The sequence below is a fragment of the Felis catus genome, chromosome A3, assembly GCF_018350175.1.
Source record: "Felis catus isolate Fca126 chromosome A3, F.catus_Fca126_mat1.0, whole genome shotgun sequence".
NCBI lineage: Eukaryota > Metazoa > Chordata > Mammalia > Carnivora > Felidae > Felis > Felis catus.
The window spans coordinates 121,402,271-121,417,574 of NC_058370.1; the positions used below are offsets into that span (position 1 = coordinate 121,402,271).

At 43.0% G+C, this 15,304-nt stretch overlaps 1 protein-coding gene across 2 annotated transcripts in view; it reads left to right on the forward strand.

Annotated features, from left to right (window-relative positions):
- The first annotated feature begins 9,825 nt into the window (after positions 1–9,825).
- The window catches only part of ATAD2B (ATPase family AAA domain containing 2B), a 166,189-nt gene continuing 160,710 nt past the window's right edge, over positions 9,826–15,304 (forward strand). For both annotated transcript variants that reach the window (XM_023252067.2, XM_023252068.2), the window contains exon 1: positions 9,826–10,186. In XM_023252067.2, coding sequence (XP_023107835.1) covers positions 9,971–10,186 — 216 coding nt within the window. In that variant the 5' untranslated portion in view covers positions 9,826–9,970. The remainder of the gene's footprint in view (positions 10,187–15,304) is intronic.

Genomic DNA, 15,304 nt, shown 5'->3' on the forward strand with positions numbered 1-15,304 from the left:
TCTCCGCCGCGCGGCGCCGAGCGCGCGCCGAGCTGGCTCTGCGCAGCCCCGAGAGCGCGCGCGCGCGCGCGCGGGAGGGCGGGGCCGGCAGCCGCCTCCGCCGCAGGGCTCGGCGCTACCCGAGCTCATGGCGGCCGCCGCCTGCCTGCACCCGGCGCCTCCGCTAGCTGCCTTTTGACCCCGCGCGGAACGTGCTGGCTGCGAGGTGCGGGCTCCACCGAGGACCCAGCGGCTGCCTCCCTCTGTACCTCTTCGGCCTCTGATTGAATACGCGGAGAGATTTCCCTGCATTCCCACAATGTGGAACTTTACCCGAGCTCTGGGATCCTGGAAAGCGACGGTTAAAGAAATCCCTCCACCCTTTTGTGTCCCTGAAATGGTTTTCTGCAAGGAACCGCCTTTCCCGGTGTGACTCAGATATGGCTCACGTGTGCCCCCTTGTTCACCTGTGACGGATCAGACACAGACCCTCCAAATTCCCTTATTCTTTTGCCTCATAAATGATTAGCCGAACCGACTGCACTCGCTGAGCAATCTGGACAAAATACCAGCTACCTTCACTCGACCAAACTTTACTCAACTTCTCTCCTTCCACCAGGCCCCTAAACTTTGACCCACCCTCCGCCTGAGCCAGTCAACAGCCCCTTCTAATCCACCACTCTTGAAAATCTGGGTCCACGTCCGAGTGAAACACTGAAGTGCTGTGTGATCACCCTCCACCCGTTCCTCCCACTTCCGCACACCCAGGTCTTTCTAGTCTTTGTTCCCTCCTCCCTGTGAGAGAAAAGCCCTTTTCTGATTTACCTTAGAGACAGTTGCAGATCTCAGGGCCAGAGTTCCCCTATAGAAATAGTCACCCCTCCCCATTAGTGAAGCTGCCATAGTCTAAGTACCTCTTATAAGTAGAATCATACAATATTTGTCTTTTTGGGTCTGGCCTTATTTCACTTAGCGTTGTTTTCAAGGTTCATCCATGTCACAGGTATCAGAGTTTATTCTTTTTTATGCTGAATAATATTCCGTTGCATGTATATACCATTTTTTTGTTTATTCATACATCTGCTGATGGACATTTGGATTGTTTCCACATTTTGGCCGCTGTGAACAATGACGCTGTGGACATTGGTGTACAAGTATCTGATTAAGTCTCTTGCTTTTAGTTCTTTAGTATATATCTAGAGGTGGAATTGCTGGCTCGTGTGGGTTATGTTTAGCTTTTTGAGGAACTGCCAAACTGTTTTCTACGATAAGTATACCATCTTACAGTCCTATCAGCAATGCATGTGCATTCCAGTTTCTCCATACCCTTGACAGCACTTGTTATTTTCCATTTTTGTTTTTTGGATTTTTTTTTTATTTTATAAGAGCTATCCTAATTGGTGTGAAGTGGTTGGTATTCATTGTGGTTTTCATTTTTATTTCCCTCCTGACAGTGATGTTGAGCATTTTTTCATGTGCTTATTGACCATTTGTATATCTTTGGGGAAATATCTAATCAAGTCCTTTGCCCATTATTATTTATCTATTTATTTATTTTAAGCAAACTCTATGACCAACCTGGGGTTTGAATTCACAACCCTGAGATCAAGAGTCCCATGCTCTTCCAACTGAGCCACCACCCCACCTGTAGCCCCTCATAAAAAAAAAAAAAAGAAAAAAGAAAGTTTGTTTATTTATTTATTTAGAGAGTGTGAGTGGGGGAGGGGCAGAGAGAGAGAGAAAGAATCCCAAGCAGGTTCTGGGCTGTCAGCACAGAGCCTGACTCAGGGCTCCATTCCATGAACCCTGACATCATGACCTGAGCCTGAAACCAAGAGTTGGATGCTTAACCAACGGAGTTAGCCAGGCACCCCAGCCTTTGCCTTTTAAATAGGATTATTTTTTGTTGTTGAGTTGTAGTTATTTTCTTTTTTTTTTTTTCCTGGAGATTAAGTCCTCATCATAGATGTAATTCGCAAATATTTTCTCCTATTCTGTGGGTTGTCCTTTCATTCTACTAACAGTGTCCTTTGACACTGCCCTTTGTCCTTTAAATGTTGATGAAGTTCAATTTATTTATTTTTCCTTTCTTTCCTCTATGCTTTTAGGGTCATAAACAAGAAACCATTGCCAAATTCAATGTCATGAAGATTTTCCCCAATGTTTTTTCTTTTTCTTTCTTTCTTTTATTTATATAAGTAAGGTATACGCCCATGCTAGAACTCACAACCCTCAGTTCAAGAGTCGCATGCTCCTCTGACTAAGCCAGCCAGGTGCCCCCTGGCATTATGTTTTTTTTTCTAAGTATTTTATACTTTTATATACTAGGTGATTGATGCATTTTGAATTAATTTTTATACACATAAAATAAGAGTCTAACTTCATTCTTTCACATGTGGATATACAGTTTTCTCAGAACCATTTTTCAATTTTTTTTTTAAGTTTATTTATTTATTTTGAGAGAGACAGAGTGCAAGTAGGGGAAGGGCAGAGAGAGGGGGACAGAAGATCCGAAGCAGGCTCCATGCTGACAGCAGGGAGCCCAATGCAGGACTTGAACTCACAAACCCATGAGATCATGACCTGAACTGAAGTCAGATGTTTAACTGAATGAGCCACCTAGGCGTCCCTCTCAGAACCATTTAAAATTTTTTTACTTATTTATTTATTTTGATGACAGAGAGAGAGAGAGAGAGTGCAAGTATGCTTGAATTGGGGATGGGGGGAGAGGCAGAGATGAGAGCTAGAATCTTAAGCAGACTCTTCCAACCTGTCAGCATGGAGCCTGATGTGGGGCTCAATCTCACAAACTGAGATCATGACCTGAGCTGAAATTAAAAGTCAGACACCCAACCAACTGAGCCACCCAGGTGCCCCATCTCAGAACCATTTTTTGAAAAGACTGTCCTTTCCCCATTTAATGGTCTTGGGATAAATACCACTCGGTCATGATGTAGAATTCTTTTGACATGCTGCTGGATTTAGTTTGCTGGTATTTTCTTGAGGATTTTTGCATCTCTATTAATAAATGATTTTGCTCTGTAGTTCTTTTACTGTGATACCTTTGTCTAGCTTTGGTATCAAGGTAATGTTGGTTTCATAGAATGAATTAGGAAGTGTTTCCTCATCTTCTATTTTTCAGAATATTTTGAGAAGGATTGGTGTCAATTCTTTCTTAAGTATTTGGTAGAAATGTTTAGTGGAAACTGTGAAGTCATCTAGTCCTGAGCTTTTCTTTGTTGGGAGGTTTTTGATAACTGATTCAATCTTGTTGTAGGCCTGTTTGGATTTTCTATTTCTTCTTGAGTCACTTTTGGTTGTTTGTATGTTTCTAGAAATTTGTCCGTTTCACCTAGATTAGCTTGTTGTCATACATTGTTCATAGTATTTGTTATGATTCTTTTTGAAAAAAAATTTTTAATGTTTATTCATTTTTGAGAGACAGAGAGAGAAAGAGTGTAAGCAGGGGGAGGGGCAGAGAGAGAGGGAGACACAGAATCCGAAGCAGGCTCCAGGCTCTGAGATGTCAGCCCAGAGCCTGGTGTGGGGCTTGAACACATGAACAGTGAGATCATGGCCTGAGCTGAAGTCAGCCACTTAACTGACTGAGGCACCCAAGTGCCCCAATTTTTTTTTTTAGAAAGAGAGAGACTATGAGCAGGGGAAAGGGGCAGAGAGAGAGAGAGAGAGAGAGAGAGAGAGAGAGAGAGAGAGAGAGAATCTTAAGCAGGATTCACGTTCAGCCCAGAATCTGATGCAGGGCTTGATCCCACAACTCTGAGATCATGACCTGAGCCAAAATCAACAGTCAGACACTTAACCTATTGAGTCACCCAGGCACCCTGTCCTTCCTTTTACTAGCTTTTGGATTTCATTTGCTCTTTCTCTATTTTCTCTATTATTTTTGTTTGTTTGTTTGTTTGTTTGTTTGCTTTTGGGTAACAAAACCCAGGATTGAATCTGTTGGCTTTTTAGTTGTAAGTCTAAATGCTCAAACAGCACTGTAAGCTCCTTAAGGGTGCAAACTGAGTCATGTATTTGTTAGCTCTTCTCCAGAATACTTTATACAGTAGGTATTACATACATCCATACTAGGGGTGGTAAATGCATCTTGAATTGACATGGAAAGATAATAGGTGGCTCTCAGGAATCTGCTCCTGATCCTGCATCATCTTTTTCAGTTGGTATCCATTCTAACCATCCAGTTCAGGTTACAAACACTGTGATCATCTTTGGTCGTTTCCCCTACCTCAAGATGAATATCTACGACTGAGCTGTTCAACAGAACTTTTTGAGATGAGGGAATTGTTTCTGCACTTTCTAATACATTAACTACTAGCAACATTTTGCTACTGAATGCTTGAAATATAGGTAATGCGTCTGAAGGACTGAATTTTTAATTTTTTAATTTAAATTTAAATAGCTGTATGTGGGTAGTAGTTGGCACATTGGACAGCACAGAATTCTAATGTCACCAATTCTGATTTTGTTCCATGACTCAGTGGTTATTCAAAGTGTCATGCTTCTTAAAAGTATAGCCTCTTGCATCCTATGCCTACTGGATCAGAGTGTCTTCCCATAGGACCTTTTTCTGGAGTTATAGTATCTCACCTAAGCTCCATCAGAAGTAAAATTAAAAAACAAAACAGGGCACCTATGTGGCTCAGTCAGTTGAGCGTCCAACTCTTTTTTTTTTAAATTTTTTTAAATGTTTATTTATTTTTGAGAGAGACAGAGACAGAATGCGAATGGGTTAGTGGCAGAGAGAGAGGGAGACACAGAATCAGAAGTGGGCTCCAGGCTCTGAGCTGTCAGCACAAAGCCCATTGCGGGGCTTGAACCCAGGAGCCGTGAGATCATGACCTGAGCTGAAGTCGGATGCTCAACTGACTGAGCCACCCAGGTGCCCCAAGCGTCCAACTCTTGATTTCACCTCAGGTTGTGATCTCATGGTTGTTGAGTTTGAGCCCCGTGTTGGACTCCAAGCTGACAGTGCAGAGCCTGCTTGGGATTCTCTCTCTCTCTCTCTCTCTCTCTCTCTCTCTCTTTCTCTCTCTCTCTCGCTCCCTCTGCCATCCCTCACTCATATGTGCTCTCTCTCTCTCTCTCAAATAAATAAACATTTGAAAAAGTGTCTTTCAGGGGTGCCTGGGTGGCTCAGTCTGTTATGCATCCAACTCTTGATTTTGGCTCGGGTCATGGTATGTGGGGACTGAGCCCCACATCAGCTTGGAGCCTGATCAAAATTCTCTCTCTCTCTTTTCCTCTGTCCCTCTCCCCTGCTTGAGCTTTCTCTCTTTTAGGCTTTATTCTAAAAAAAAAATTACAGTTTTGGCCTTATGTTTAAGTCTATAATCAATCTGAAATTAATCTTTTTAATTAGCATGAAGTAATAGTCAAGGTTTATTTTTTTTGTTTAGGGATATATAGTTGTTCTAGCATCATTTATTGAGAAGAATATCCTTTCCCTATTAATCTCCTTGGCCAGTTGACAAAAATCAGTTGACTGTATGTGTCTCTTTCTGGACCTTCTATTCTTTGCCATTCAGCTGTATGACTATATACTTATGCTGCCTTGATTATTAAAACTTAATAGTAAGACTTGAAATGAGGTAGTGTAAATTTCTCCACTTTTATTTTTTTTCTGATTGCTTAGGTGACTGTGTGTGTGTGTGTGTGTGTGTGTGTGTGTGTGACTCTGGGTTCTTTGTATCTCAGTATAAATTTTATTTTTAATTAATTAATTAGGCTCCTTGTCCAATATGGGGCTTGAACTCATGACCTTGAGATTGAGAGTTGCATGCTCTACCTGCTGAACCAACCAGGCACACCTCCATATAAATTTTATTTAAAATTTTTTTTTAGAGAGAGACAGAGCATGGGTGGGAGAGAGGGGTAGAGGGAGAGAGAGAATCCCAAACAGGCACCATGCTCAGCACAGAGCCTGATGTGGTGCTCCATATCACGACCCTGGGATCATGACCTGAGCTGAAGTCAAGAGTCGGCCACTCAACAGACTGAGTCACCCAGGTGCTGCAAAATTTTATTTTATTTTATTTTATTTTGTAATGTTTATTTTTGAGGGAGAGAAAGAGAGAGACAGAGCACAAGTGGTGGAGGGGCAGAGAGAGGAAGACACAGAGTGTGGTGCAGGTTCCAGGCTCCCAGCTGTCAGCACAGAACGGGATGCAGGGCTTGATCCCACAAACCATGAGAGCAAGACCTGAGCAGGAAATCAAGAATCAGATGCTTAACCAACTGAACCATCCAGGTGCCTTTGCCCCTCATTCTTGGTGTAGATGTTGGGAAAGTCAGTTTTCCTTGCAGTTTCCTGGGGATGAATGATGGGAAGGAAGGTTGGCAGGTTTCTTTCTTTCTTTCTTTCTTTCTTTCTTTCTTTCTTTCTTTCTTTCTTTCTTTCTTTCTTTCTTTCTTTCTTTCTTTCATGTTTATTTTGAGAGGGAGAGAGCACAAGCAAGGAGGGGCAGAGAGAGATGGGGACAGAGGATCCAAAGCAGGCTCTGCACTGACAGCAGCGAGCCAGATGCGGGGCTCGAACTTACAAACCTCACAAACTGAGATCATGACCTGAGCCAAAGTCAGACACTCAACTGACTGAGCCACCCAGGCACCCCTGGCAGGTTTATTTCTAATTTACCCTTAGATGTATCCTTTTTTACCAGGATTTTGCAGGGTGATTGCGTCAGACTGTAACTTGAGCAGGTCCTGGGCTTTGTCTTGTCTTTTCTATCTCCTGAAGACAGAACATAGAAGGTCAAGTTCACTGTGGTTGAGCAAATGCATTGAAAATACATTATTGGTCTGGGTTTCTGCAGTGACTTTGTTTTTGGTCTAAGCATTTTTTGGTATCTTGCCAGCTCATATATTTAAAAAAATATATTTATTTTGAGAGAGAGAGTGGGGGAAGGGTAGAGAGAGAGAGAGAGACAGAGAGAGAGAGAATCCCAAGCAGGCTTGGTGCTGTCAGTGTAGAACCCGACTTGGGGTTGGATCTCATGAACTGTGAGATCATGACCCGAGAGCTGAGACCAAGAGTTGGGTGCTTAACTGACTGAGCCACCCAGGTACCCTCTGCCCCCACCCCCTGGCCTTTTTTGAGAGGGAGTGGAGGGGGGAGAGAAAGAGAGCTGAAAGAGAGTGAGAGAGAGAGAGAGAGACTGTGCTTCTGTGCAAGCACAGAAGTGGGGGGAGGGGGTAGAAGGAAGGAGAGAATCTTAAGCAGACTCCACACCTAGCACTGAGCCTGATGCTGGACCCTGATCTCACCACTGTGAGATCGTGACCTGAGCTGAAATCAAGAGTTGGACACTTAACTGACTCAGCAACCCAGGAACCCCATAGCTCATGTAATTTTAAGCCAAGTTTAAAAACAGATTTTTATCGACTTATTTTCTCTGGCTCATACTGCAGAAAACAAACAACTCTTTCTTCTTCAAACCTTCCTTTCTTTTATCCATAATGTTCCCTTATTCCATTTTGTGGTTGAAGATGAAATCTCAGGGCTTTCCCTAAATCCCTGTTTGAGTTAGAGGTCTGTGCCTCATTCTTTATCACACTGTATCGAAGCTTGCTAGTTTCTTGCCAGTCTCCATCTCTCTTGTAAGTACTATGTGTTGTTGTATTTAAAAAAATTTCCCTACTTCCTGGCCTGGCAGAGTACCAAATACCAGTTGGGTTTAGAGTAAACATTTGTTGATAGTAAATGATGCAGGTTATTGATGCAGGATTGTCAAGCCCAATGGTCAAGAAAGAATTCTTGAGACATTTTATGGTGCAAAAAGGCATTTTTATTATAGCACAGGGACAGGACCCTTGGGCAGAGAGCTGCACTGTGATTGCAGGGAATGACTGATTATATAGGGTTGTCTAACCTATAGAGGTGAAGGTGACCTTAGGGCCCCAGGAAATTGAGTTTATAGGTTCCTGGAGGTCTATTAAGATTGTCTTTTTCTCTTTTTTTAAAGTTTTATTTATTTAGTTAATCTCTATACCCTATGTGGGGCTCAAACTCATGACCCTGAGATCAAAGTTGCATATTTCTCCCAGTGAGCCAGCCACGGGCCCCCAAGATTGTGTTTTTCTTGTCAATCATTAAGACAGCTACAAACTGTAGTGGGGTTTCACATCCTACAAGACTGTGATTTTTATCAGTTAATCATTTGTTTTTCCCCTGCCTTTGTTCTTAGGCATTTACTAGTGCCTGAGGATCTATGTCCCACTCAGCTCAGTGTTTTACACTCAGCTTGCTTTTTGTTCTTATTAGTTATAATGACCCAAATCATAATAACTTGACTGTCTTAATTTAGGACTACAAAAACAAACACAGAAAACAAAGGAGGAAAGCACACAAACCCTTTATATCCTAATTTGCATGTTATACACCTCTTCAGGACGCTTCATATACATCTGAAAACCAGCCTCTGTCTGTAGGAAAACTGTTTATTCTCTTCAGTGATCTCATTCACAGCTAACTGATTCAGGAGAACCAGGTCTACTTCCATTAAGAGGTTTCCACACCCAAAAGTCCGGGTGGGTGGTGTGGTGATGTGTTTAAGTGGTGGGTGATGTGTTGCCATTTAAATGTAAGCGGGTTTTGCCTGCTTTCCTGGAATCCATACATTTTTCCAAACAGAAAAATGACTTCCATTCTCAGTGCTGTACGCAGTTTTGTCGAATGATTGGTAGCTTGGGTGGCTAGAATGCTCTAATTTTGATACAGCTTGGGTATTTTTACAGGACGTTTCTTGAGCCTTCAATTTTTCTTAGTGCAGCAAACAGGAAGAACCTTTTACCCAATGAATAGTTCGCTCTCTATCGCTAATGTACCAAGCATTTGGTGAAATTAACATAATTTCTCTTTTACTGGAGAGCTTTTCATATTCTCTTAATTCTTGAAAGTTAAATCACAAATTTCATATTTTGTGTTCAGCTTTTTGTATTCTTAATTCTTCCGCGGGCGGGGGCCCGCAGTGATAAAGGAGACTCTTACGTGAAAGAATTCATTCTTTGTGACTCCGCCTTACATCTGGCAAAGGTTATAGAAAACAACCCTTTCTTGCTTTGTTTAAAGACACAGCGGTCTAGCGTTTGTTCTTTCTTCAACTTACATGTGCCAGAAGCCGCACAGATCTAATTTACCATAGTCTCATTTTCACAGGCACGAAAAGTGCGACTCAAGTTCGGTGTCCTGCCTCGGGTACCTCTGGGATTCCAACTCAGGTCACCGCGCCCTCGTCCTCCCCTGTCCCCGTGTATCCCCCCGCCTTTGCCGGTCGTTCCTGGCTGTATCCAAGCCACCTGGAGCGATGGTGGAGATACCAGGGTATTCGGGCCTCGCAGGGCGTGAGAGTCCCAGGGTCAACTCCAGCGCTCTAGCTCGTTCCGCGCCGTTTCTGGTTATTCCCATCCCCCTCCTAGACTCGGGGCCAGACCTATGAACCATAGAGCTCACATAGCCCAGAGCGTCCCTTGCCCCCCCTCCCCCGCCGCCGAGCGCTGACGCCGCGCCGCTGGGCGGGGCCTGCTGGAGGGGCGGAGGGAGAGGAGGGGGAGCGGACAGGGGAAGGGCTGGCCGACCCTGCAGCGCCCCGCAGCGGCCACGGCCGGAAGCGGTCTCGTCGGCCCTGCGGCGCTGGATCCCTGACGCACGGAGCTCGAGAGCGAGAACGAGAGAGAAAGGGGCAGAAATGGCGGCTCCGCTCGGCTCCCGCTGAGGAGGGCGAAGCCGGTGGAGGGTCTGAGCTGTCGGCCTGGAGTATCGCTCCCGCCTCCCGCTTTCTGCCTTCTCACGCCTACTTCCCTTCGTCTGCCCTACTCTCGCCTGTCCTCGTCTGCGCTCCGCAGAGTCCGGGTCGGCTCGTCTCTCCCGGCCCGGCTTCACTGGCCCTGACTGCCCGGCCGGCGGGCCGGCCTTCCTCGGCTCTCCCAGGCGCGGCGGGCGCTGTGTGGACCCCGTCCTCCTGGCTGGACCATGGTGAACACCCGGAAGAGCTCTCTGCGTCTTCTCGGGTCCAAGTCGCCTGGGCCTGGGCCTGGGCCTGGGGCCGGAGCAGAGCCTGGGGCGACCGGAGGCAGCAGCCATTTCATCTCCTCTCGGACCCGCTCCTCCAAGACCCGCGCTGCCAGCTGCCCCGGCGCCAAGGCCGGGGGAAGCGGTGGTGCCGGCGTCGCTCTGGAAGAGGCCCGGGTAAGAGCGCGGCGGCCCGAGTCCGGAGGCTTCCGAGTGCCGGCCCGGCCGCCGGGGCTTTGTCTGGCCGGGTTACGGCAGGAAGCCTCCAGTGGAGACCGCTTGGGCGGCTGGGGACCGGGTCTGCGGGTGCGGTGAAGGATGGTACCCGGCTAGGTAGGGCTGCGATAGCTTTGCTGCTCTGGCTCTTTTGTGTGAAGAACAGGACTGGGGTCTGGGGGAGAGGGCTCTGGGGGGGGGGTGTCTTTTCGGGGACATTGGAACAGTCTGGTTTCCGTGTCCTTGCCCTGCCTTAGAGGGGAATTCTAGGGGAGCAAGAGCGAAAGGCCGGAGTCCCCGGGTGGAAGGGCTGGGAGAAGAGAAGTGAAAGTTTTCTGCGGTGTCAAACCCTTCTCGTAAGTGTGTCAGCTCCTGCCGGTGTCTAACTCCAGCTTACTCTCAAACTGTTTGGGGGTGGTTCAAGTTGGTGAGGAAGTGAACGGAGAGCTCCAGTTGGCAGCCAGGCAGGGATGCTGAAAAAAGTTTGTAGCTGCTCTGACACCAACTTTAAAAACAAAATCAACGCTATCGCCTCTCCAGGCAGGAGAGATGGAGCATGATTTTGTAGCTGGAGAATCAGCCAGCTAGCTAACCCAGGTCCTAGTAGGGACCTGGTAGAGCTTTCAAGTCACAAAAGGGGCATGTCGAATGTTTTGGATAGTAGACACTGTTTCAAATTGTATGGTTTCCTGGATGTGTGCGTTTTTGTTATGGGAATAGTTGATTAGAAGGTGAATTAACAGCATCGTTGTCACACTGTTGCCAACACATTTGAAGAAGGCTGGTGATTTAGGTTTTTTAAAAAGTGGTTGAAAGATCTTGAGATTTCATTATAGTATAAAACTCTAAGGTAGCACTTATTTTAGCACTTTAAGGGAATTGATAAGTTTGTGTTACAAGATTGGTTATGAATTCAGAAAAGAGTATTGCTTCTGTCTAGCAAGAGGGTAATTTAACCAAGAGTAATTTGGCTGGGGATTGCTATTCATTTAAAATGCTCCTTTAAACCCACACCATTTTGTTATTCTTGTGGGAGGGAAGCAATATTTTATTTTCTATGGGGTCTACAAGATTATGGTTTGTGTGTGCTTTTTCTCTGTATGTCATACTGTTCTGACACTGATCGGAATGAATCGAGGCAAATACAACGGATATATTTTACCAAAATGTATTTATTGTCTTTGAAAATATATTCTGCTTTTATTTTGCTAAAATAAAAATGTTTTGAAAACTGTCTTGTTAATAGACTGTTTTGGGGTTAACAGATCTCTTAGGTTAAAATATGAAAGCTAGATCTTAAAGTTGTGCAAACTAGAATAATTTTTCTGAAAACTTGGCTTTTTGTAGAGATTATTCCAAACGTGTACAGACTTACTGACTTTTTGAAGCTAACATTTATTTTAAAATAAAAGTAAATTTAAGAAAGGTCTGTTCTCTATACCTAAGTTCAAATAAAATGTTTAGTGTACTATTTAATTGTAGTATAATGGTATGAATGCCCAGTCTATTAGAGCAGTGTCTAATTCATCTGAAGCAATTAGCTCATCTGTCACTGATCAGTTTGTGGTCCCATTTTGGAATTCATGCATAGCATGCTGTCCTTATCCCCTGAGGAATAAGGTGAAGTAATTTGTCAAGCAGCTGTTATGGAGATGTTAAAAGGCAAGGAATCAATAATCTAATGTAGAAATGAACATTTGGTAGCTTTTAAATTGCTGGAGGAATGAAAGGTATTAGAGCTTTTTCTAGAAGGAGGCTGATGAAACTTTGTTTCAGGGATCCTTTTAGAATGTTTTAAAAGGTCATAAATAATACGCTGATGAAAATTTACTTTAAAATGTTTGTTTTTCAGTTTTAAGAAGACTTGTTTTCTGGCTGTAGTAGGTGATAGAATGCTCTAATGGCTTTCTCTGAGAAATGTAAAGGATTTTCTAATCCTATATTGTGATTGGTCCTTTAAAAGAGGAAAGTTATAATTCTGAATTTGTTAAGCTTATGGACTATGTATTTATGAAGAAATTTGTGTATTTTTCGTTGCTGTATATTTCTAAAATGGGTTGATTTGGGCCTGGTAAACTCTTCCTCTCAAGTTGGTTTTATGAATTATAAGAATTTAGTACTCTTTCCAGTGTATTTAAGGTACTCTCTGTCTGGAGTTTTAGACATTTGCTGGCATCTGTGAAGACTTGATGGAAAATGGGGTTGTTCATGCTGTTGCTTTAGGAGACTCTTTTTATTTTGGTAGGAAGAAATGTATTCTTTATAAGATACATAATTGAGGAGGTTCTCCTTTTTCTGCTTTTGTGTGTTCTTTACGCTTGATGCTGATCTTCCCTCTTTCTGCCCCCAGGATTCTTTTAGTTCTTTCTTTTCTGTCTCTTTCTTTCTTTCTTTTCTTTTCTTTTCTTTTCTTTCTTTCTTTCTTTCTTTCTTTCTTTCTTTCTTTCTTTCTTTCTTTCTGTTCTTTTCTTTGTTTTCTTTCTTTCTTTCTTTCTTTCTTTCTTTCTTTCTTTCTTTCTTTCTTTCTTTCTTTCTTTCTTTCAGTTCTTTCTTTCTTCCTTTCTTTCTAGAGAGAGAGCACAAGCAGGGGAGAGGGGCAGAGGGAGAGAGAATCCCAAGCAGTTTCATGCTCAGTGTAGAGCCTTGATGTGGGCTCAATCCTACGACCCTAGTATCATGACCCGAGCCAAAATCAATATTGGACCCTCAACTGACTGAACCACCCAGGCGTCCCTCTTTTTAGATTTCATGGGCTGTGTCTACATATTTCATTTGCTTTAAAAAGCCATAGGACCTGAGCTGTGCATGTAGTTTGCCTTTCTTCCAAGTAGGTTATTGGAAGGATTTTCTTGAACCCACACTTTTTAAATGTCAAGCTGACTTCTGCTCTGTATTGAGTTATAATTACTCTCATTCCTGGCTTCTTTTGTTTGTTTAGTATTTAAAGTTTGACCTCTTTTAGGTCAGTTAATCTGATGATCAGTAATTAGCATTTGTTTGCTCCATCAAAGAGTTCCTCTCAGTGAACTAATAATTGTATTCACAGAATTGGAAAGCAGTTTTGAACAATATTTCAACTCTTTTTTCTATTAGGCGTGTTTGCTTTTGGCTTCATCACTAGCTTTTTGTGCTTTTTGAGAAGGTTTTATAGTATTCTTTGAGTCCACATCTTAGTTGAGAGGGTCAAAATAAATATTTTGAGTAACTTTATGGGTAAATTTGCTTTATCGTAATTTCATTAAAAAAATCCTTGGGTCCTTCTGTAGTATGCTCCTTTATCACCCTGTACTTATTATTTTCCAACACCCATGCATTTACCGATATACTACAACAGAGTGGCTGAAGTTGATGGTTAAACACAGAAAAGAAGTCTGAGAGTAAAATGTAATAACTTATAGGACTCTGAGATAAGTAGGGAAAAATACAAGTCTTTCAGAGTAAAGTTTTTCCTTATATGTATTATGGAAATGTAATACACATACGTATACATATGTGTGTGTATCTTGAGTAATGTGGTAAACAATATCCCTTCACAGCTTTGAACCAAAGTAGCTGTGGAGTTCATAGGATTATCTGTGGTAACCAATTGAAAATGCAACTTAAATCAATTACTGATCATTTCTGTAGTCCAGATATTCAAACTTGCAGTTAAAAAAATTTTTTTTTAAATGTTTATTTATTTTTGAGAGAGAAAGCCAAGTGGGGTAGGGGCAGAGAGAGAGGGAGACAGAGAATCTGGAGCAGGCTTCGTGATGCCAGTGCAAAGCCGGACATGGGGCTGGAACCCATGAACTGTGAGCTCATGACCTGAGCTAAAGTCTAACTACCGCTCAATCCAGTGAGCCACCTAGGTACCCAAACTTGCAGTTTTTAAGGTCCTAGATGAAATTTACAACACCTGTAGAAGTGAAAGATGTTAATTTCTTAAGCTCTTTTCCGTGGCAGGTAGTCTTTGTGACCATTCTTTGGTAGATCCTTGAGTGCTTGTCTCTTAAATACCTAATTATAGATAAACCTCTAGCCTCTGGAAACCAGCTGGACAGGTGATAGGATTACTACTTGTTAGAAGAACTAAGGACCAGACCAGTGACTTCAGCTGGGTTGATTTGTTGATATTTGGGTTTGTGTTCTTATATTGGGAGTATATTTGTTATGCCTTCCTGCTAGGGAAGGATTTTGTGAAAAGTGAGTTATTGAGAAAAAGGGATTTGGGATTTTTGGATAAACAGTTGTATGAACGTACAAAGGGGAAAAATCATACATTGAATGTTTGCTTACCATACATAAAAACAAGAAAATTTTCCTCTAGACTCTAGAAGACCAAATAGGTAGTAAGTGATAATAAGTAGATAATAAGTAGATTTAATATTTAAATCTAGTTCTTTCTTCTCTGCTTGTATATTTTACTATCACATCTGTATTTATCACTACTTTTTGTTGCTGTGCAAGCAGTAGTTTCCACAAATATCTGAGAAGGAAAGAAGGCAGCTATTGTACAGTCAGGAAATACTCTATATACTGTGTATAGACAGATTTTTACTAGACTATCTGGAGTTGTGCCTAGGATTGTATTGGGACTGAAAGTGGGAACAGTAGCCTGTAGGGATGTGAAATACAGGATAGCGATTTTCAGTGATTGTTTGCTACCTGATTTCAGGGAGTAGTTGTAGGAAGAGGAGCAGACATGTTGTTCAGAGATCATTTTGCAATATTGTAAAGATGACTTGGAGAAAAAAAATCCCCGTGGAGTAAGTCTAGGGTATTGTGGTGGTCTGCATTAGAGGTGTACTTGGGCTGCCATCTTTCCCCTCCACTTGGCAATATTTATCAGTTTGCACATTTTTTTCTTTTGTTAAAAAACGTTTACTTATTTACTTTTGAGAGAGAGTGCGCAGGCATGAGAGCAAGCGAGGGGCAGAGAGAGGGAGAGAGAGAGAATCCCAAGCAGGCTCTACGCTGTCAGCACAGAGCCCACCGTCGGTCTTGAACTCGCAAACCATGAGATCTTGACCTGAGCCAAAGTTGAATGCTCAAACGACTGAGCCACCCAGGCGGCCCATACATTTTCTTTCGTGCTCT